General features: G+C 68.0%; 1 protein-coding gene across 3 annotated transcripts in view; it reads left to right on the top strand.

Annotated features, from left to right (window-relative positions):
- RGSL1 (regulator of G protein signaling like 1) overlaps positions 1 to 4,155 on the top strand; it is a 52,755-nt gene extending 48,600 nt beyond the window's left edge. For 2 of the 3 annotated variants that reach the window (XM_070056225.1, XM_070056227.1), the window contains exons 21-23: positions 2,029 to 2,095; positions 2,500 to 2,706; positions 3,971 to 4,155. In XM_070056225.1, the coding sequence (XP_069912326.1) occupies positions 2,029 to 2,095; positions 2,500 to 2,536 (104 nt within the window). In that variant the 3' untranslated portion in view covers positions 2,537 to 2,706; positions 3,971 to 4,155. The remainder of the gene's footprint in view (positions 1 to 2,028; positions 2,096 to 2,499; positions 2,707 to 3,970) is intronic. The other variant, XM_070056226.1, reaches the window with a different exon arrangement.
- Positions 4,156 to 6,124: the final 1,969 nt, after the last annotated feature.

Consider the following 6,124-nt stretch of genomic DNA (forward strand, 5'->3'; position numbering starts at 1 on the left):
CCCTCCCCGTGTGTCCCCACTCTGACACGCCCTCCCCGTGTGTCCCCACTCTGACGCGCTCTCTGTGTGTCCCCACTCTGACCCGCCCTCCCCGTGTGTCCCCACTCTGACCCGCCCTCCCCGTGTGTCCCCACTCTGACGCGCCCACCCGTGTGTCCCCACTCTGATCCGCCCTCCCCGTGTGTCCCCACTCTGACACACCCTCCCCGTGTGTCCCCACTCTGACGCACTCTCTGTGTGTCCCCACTCTGACCCGCCCTCCCCGTGTGTCCCCACTCTGACGTGCCCTCCCCGTGTGTCCCCACTCTGACGCGCCCTCCCGTGTGTCCCCACTCTGACGCGCCCTCCCCGTGTGTCCCCACTCTGACCCGCCCTCCCCGTGTGTCCCCACTCTGACGCGCCCTCCCGTGTGTCCCCACTCTGACGCGCCCTCCCTGTGTGTCCCCACTCTGACCCGCCCTCCCCGTGTGTCCCCACTCTGACACGCCCTCCACGTGTGTCCCCACTCTGACACGCCCTCCCCGTGTGTCCCCACTCTGACGCGCCCTCCCCGTGTGTCCCCACTCTGACGCGCCCTCCCCGTGTGTCCCCACTCTGACCCGCCCTCCCCGTGTGTCACCACTCTGACACACCCTCCCCGTGTGTCCCCACTCTGACCCGCCCTCCCCGTGTGTCCCCACTCTGACCCGCCCTCCCCGTGTGTCCCCACTCTGACACGCCCTCCCCGTGTGGCCCCACTCTGACACGCCCTCCCCGTGTGTCCCCACTCTGACACGCCCTCCCCGTGTGTCCCCACTCTGACGCGCTCTCTGTGTGTCCCCACTCTGACCCGCCCTCCCGTGTGTCCCCACTCTGACCCGCTCTCCCCGTGTGTCCCCACTCTGACACGCCCTCCCGTGTGGCCCCACTCTGACACGCCCTCCCGTGTGGCCCCACTCTGACCCGCCCTCCCCGTGTGTCCCCACTCTGACACACTCTCCCCGTGTGTCCCCACTCTGACCCGCCCTCCCCGTGTGTTCCCACTCTGACCCGCCCTCCCGTGTGTCCCCACTCTGACCCGCCCTCCCTGTGTGTCCCCACTCTGACCCGCTCTCCCCGTGTGGCCCCACTCTGACACGCCCTCCCGTGTGGCCCCACTCTGACACGCCCTCCCCGTGTGGCCCCACTCTGACACGCTCTCCCCGTGTGGCCCCACTCTGACCCGCCCTCCCCGTGTGTCCCCACTCTGACCCGCCCTCCCCGTGTGTCCCCACTCTGACCCGCCCTCCCGTGTGTTCCCACTCTGACGCGCCCTCCCCGTGTGTCCCCACTCTGACGCGCTCTCTGTGTGTCCCCACTCTGACCCGCCCTCCCCGTGTGTCCCCACTCTGACACACCCTCCCCGTGTGTCCCCACTCTGACCCGCCCTCCCGTGTGTCCCCACTCTGACGCGCCCTCCCCGTGTGTCCCCACTCTGACCCGCCCTCCCCGTGTGTCCCCACTCTGACGCGCCCTCCCCGTGTGTCCCCACTCTGACCCGCCCTCCCGTGTGTCCCCACTCTGACCCGCCCTCCCCGTGTGTCCCCACTCTGACCCGCCCTCCCGTGTGTCCCCACTCTGACGCGCCCTCCCCGTGTGTCCCCACTCTGACGTGCCCTCCCCGTGTGTCCCCACTCTGACACGCCCTCCCCGTGTGTCCCCACTCTGACCCGCCCTCCCCGTGTGTCCCCACTCTGACACACCCTCCCCGTGTGTCCCCACTCTGACACGCCCTCCCCGTGTGTCCCCACTCTGACCCGCCCTCCCCGTGTGGCCCCACTCTGACGCGCCCTCCCCGTGTGTCCCCACTCTGACCCGCCCTCCCGTGTGTCCCCACTCTGACCCGCCCTCCCCGTGTGTCCCCACTCTGACCCGCCCTCCCCGTGTGTCCCCACTCTGACCCGCCCTCCCGTGTGTCCCCACTCTGACGCGCTCTCCCCGTGTGTCCCCACTCTGACCCACCCTCCCCGTGTGTCCCCACTCTGACGCGCGCTCTCTGTGTGTCCCCAGCGTCCTCCAGCAACCTCACGCAGACGCGGCTGGTGCTGTCTTCCGTGCAGCTGAGCTCCGTCCAGGGGTAGGCGTGCACCCCAGCTGCCCCCGGAGGAGGGGCCTGGGCTCGGCAGAGAGGGCCTTCCTGGGGGTGGGGGACGTCCTTGCCACCGCCAGCCAGGCCGGGCACTTTGAGGACTTCCAGCAGGGGCTACTGCAGGTCCTTTATGGCAGCTTCCCAGAGGGCCAGCCCTTCAGGGGACCCGGGGAGAGGGGCAGGATGCAGCGCTGGGCTGAGTGGCGGGACACTGGCCTAAGAACGGGGCCCTGGCCCTCAAACCACAGCAGGCCCCTGGCCGGCCAGCCCACCCCCAGCCCTGCTCCGGGAGCCCCTCTGCCCCGAGGGCAGGCGGGAGCCGGGGAGGCAGCGGGTCACCACGGGTCTGGGCCGGCCCTCTTCTGACCCTGGCTGCCCCTCTCCTCCTTCAGACAAAAACTGCCCCACACCAAAAAGGAGAGGAAGTGACCAAGTCGGGCCCGGCAGGTCATGCCCACCCCACTCCCACCCCTGCCATGGAGGCCTCCCGGCACCCTCACGCAGCCTCGCAGGCTCAGGAACCAAGGCCTGGCACATCTGCTCTGGAAAATCAAGACGGGGAACAGGTGACGGCCCAGCTACGGCAGCACCGCGCTGTGGTGTGTAAGCCGGGTCACTTGGGTGCGAGAGACCCCCCTGAGCCCTCCCACAGCCTGGGCGCCCCAGAAACAGTGTAGGGGGGTGGGAATAGGCTCCACTCAGCCTTGGAAACCCCGCTCCACCCCACCCTGCCTGCCTCGGCTTCTCTTCTCCCCTCCCTCGCTTCACCCCTGCCTGCCTCAATGTCTCACCCCTCCTGGTTCACCCCTGCCCGACTCAGCTCCTCCCCCTCCACCCCTGCCTGACTCAGCTCCTCCCCTCCCCCTCCACCCCTGCCTGACTCAGCTCCCCCTCTCTCTCCACCTCTGCCTGACTCAGCTCTTCCCCTCCCTCTCCACCCCGGCCTGACTCAGCTGTGCCCTCCGTGCTTCACCCCACACACTGAGCCTCACTCTGACCCACCCTTCCCCTCCCTGTGCTGTGGAAACCTGTCTGCCCTTGCTTTGGTTGAAGACCCTCCCCTCCTCGGCGATGCCCTTGTGGCAATGGTGGTCTGACCTCGCCCTGTCTCAGCTTCCTCCTCCCTCTCGCCATGCACTCCACTCACCTCTGGACACTCGCCGCCCGATTGGTGTTGGAGCCGTGCCGCCTCCTCCCCCCGCCCCCCTGCTCATCTGGACTAAGCAGGGTCAGGGGGTGTCTGCTGCGCTGTTCACGGTTGCAGCCATACATCAGAGTCGTGTGGGGAAACCTTACACGTTTTACGTACTGGACAGGCAGAGACAGAGAGACAGCGCCCCATGCACTGATTCACTCCCCAAATGGCCACAGTGTCCAGGCTGGGCTGGGACCTCCACGCAGGCCTCCCACGTGGGGGCAGGGCCCCAGCACTCAGTCATCACCGTGGCCTCCCGGGCTGCACATCGGTCTGGAGCTGGGACAGGGGACAGAGCGGGAGGGGAGGGGGCACGGGATGAATGGACCCCTTGGGGGTGTGGTGTGGGAGGGCGACTGTGGGGAGAACCCAGCTTTGCACTCTGCAGGAACGAATGGCGAGTGGCGAGCTGCCCCAGACCCCGCCGGTCCCAGAAGCTGCGGCCCCCAGCACCCGTCCCTTCCCTGAGTGCACCAACAGAGGGGCAGGGCAGGGAGAGCCGCGGGGGGCGGGGGAGCAGAGGCCAAGGCTGGGGCTGGGCTGACCTCAGGGTCTCCGAGCGACAGCTCCAAGTCCGCCTCCCCTCCCGCTGCTTCCTGAAGATGCTGAGTGGCTGAGTGGCCCGTTCTTCCTGACGCCCCACGAGCCTCCTCCGTTCTCTACTCCAGGGAGCACAGCGACCCAGTCCGAGGCGGGGGACTGGAGAGCGCGGACACACAGAGCCGCGCCGTCACCCCCGCACGTGACCCTGCCCCTCCGCGGAGGCCGGAAGGAGTCTGCCGTCGTCCGGTGTCCACGCCACAGCCAGGGCCAGGGCCGCGTCACAATAAAGCAGGCTCACATGCTCACCTGGGGCTGCGTCCTCCAGGCAGGAAAGGGATGGGGAGCCTTGCGCCCCGCCCCCGGCTCCCTTGGCCACTCCCCCCTCCAGACAGGCAGACGCCAGGCCTCAGGGCAGCCACACGGGCCCTAGGTCAGGGGCCCAGGGCCGCGTCCACCAGGCGGGCTGGCTTGAAGCCCCATCCCTGCCCCTCCGAAAGCTCACCCCAGCACTTGGCTGACAGACAGAGCCACAGTGTCCGCCTCACAGGCTCCTCCTAGGATTGGAGCCACGGGGCGGGGGTGGGGGCGGGGACAGGGTGGGGGCAGCATTCCCTAAATTCCGCGGTCAGACGCCACGGCAGAGCTGAGGGGCACGGCGTGGTGGAAGAGTCCATTCCCGGGACTTCACGTGCGTCTCCTGCACTGCGCATGGTGCTCAGTCACCACTCCCTGTGGAATCCCCCACACGCGTGTAGCCCGTGAAGAATCTCTCGGTTCTCCACGTACCCGCCCTGAGCCCCATCACTCCCGTCAGTACCAGCGCCCTTCCTGGGGCGGGGGAGGGGGGCGGGGCAGCAGCCCCTCTGCACTCCGGGTGCTGCCTGGTCACCAGGTCAGGGTGCATCCTGGACTCGGGCCGTGGGGGCACTCGGTGCTCCCAGGGAACCCAGGAAGGCCCGGCGCTCCGGGTCAGGCCACCCACACCCTTGCAGGGCCGCGTCTGGCTGCAGGGCTGTGGCCGTGAGCCTGGTCCAGGAGCTGCTGCTGCCTAACCCCAGCCGGCCCTGTCCGGTCACGTGGAGAGGCCTCGTGGCTCCGTCCCTGTCTGGGTAAGAGCACCACCCATCCTGGGATGCCTGCTTAGCTTTTTCTCTTTGCAAACCCAAAGCTACGGGCTGGTTTCTTGTCTTGACCCGAATCAGTGCTTGTGTGGACACTGCGGGCCCCTGCACGGTTTTTAGGCCCCACCCTCTTTGTCCCAACTCAGGGCCGGATCCTGGGACTGGGACTCAGCTCTTTCAACAGCTGGGACCTCCCGCTGGTCGGGGTGACTGTAACGCCTGAGGTGGGCCTGCTTTGCTAAACTGTGGTTCCTGCCGTTACACCTCTGCAGATGGGGCTCGCCACTGGCCTCTGGGTAGGTCTCCCACGACGGGGGCCACCACGACTTCAAGCGAGCTGATCTGACATTTGTTGAAGGTCACTTGGTGGAGAGAGGTTGTGGGGGACCAGCCGGGCGACCTGGCCTTGCTGTGGCGGAGGCGGGGTTGGGGGGGAGTCCAGCAGGGCTGGTGCTGGGGGCAGCACAGTGGTGGGGGCCATTGGAGGAGGAATTTCAGGACCTGGGAGGTGAGGCAGCGAGGCTGGGGCTCGGAGGTTCCACTCCCAGCAAAGGAAGAGCTGGCAAAGGCCCCGGCCCCGCGGGGACCAGGGAGAGAAGGTTCAAGGCGTGAGGAGGCTGAGAAGTCAGCCCCAGGCACACCCTGCAGCCATGGGTTCACGCACACAGGAAGTGCAGTGGGAAGGTCGTTGCGACCTTGACCTCCTGGGGGTCACCAGAAGTGCGGACAAAAGCCCTGACGGCTGGGAACCGTGACCTGAGTGCACGTCTCCTGCGCTCCAGGAAGACCCGGCCCTGTGGACTCGCAGGCGCCCTCACACCTGCTGCTTGCCACTGCGGGTGGTGGCATGGATTTCCTGTGGACCGCGTGTGACCGCCCCTCAAGCACACCAGGGACACTGCAGGGGGAAGCAGCAGGCGCCCGAGACAGGGCAGCATCACCACTCCCATGTGCCTGGCGCGCCTGCACTGGCATCCAGCACGCCTGGCTGTGCCAGCCCAGGCACAGGACCGCCTTGTCCAGCACAGTCCCTGACGGGAGCCACGCACTCGGCTCGATGCCTGGCGATGACCTCGGGCGAGAAGCAGGAGCGCCTGCAGAAACCCGGGAAGGCGAGTGATGGCCCCTCCCCCGGCCTGGACACCGGCCACCCTGCTC

Source organism: Oryctolagus cuniculus, chromosome 13, assembly GCF_964237555.1.
Source record: "Oryctolagus cuniculus chromosome 13, mOryCun1.1, whole genome shotgun sequence".
Taxonomy (NCBI): Eukaryota; Metazoa; Chordata; class Mammalia; order Lagomorpha; family Leporidae; genus Oryctolagus; species Oryctolagus cuniculus.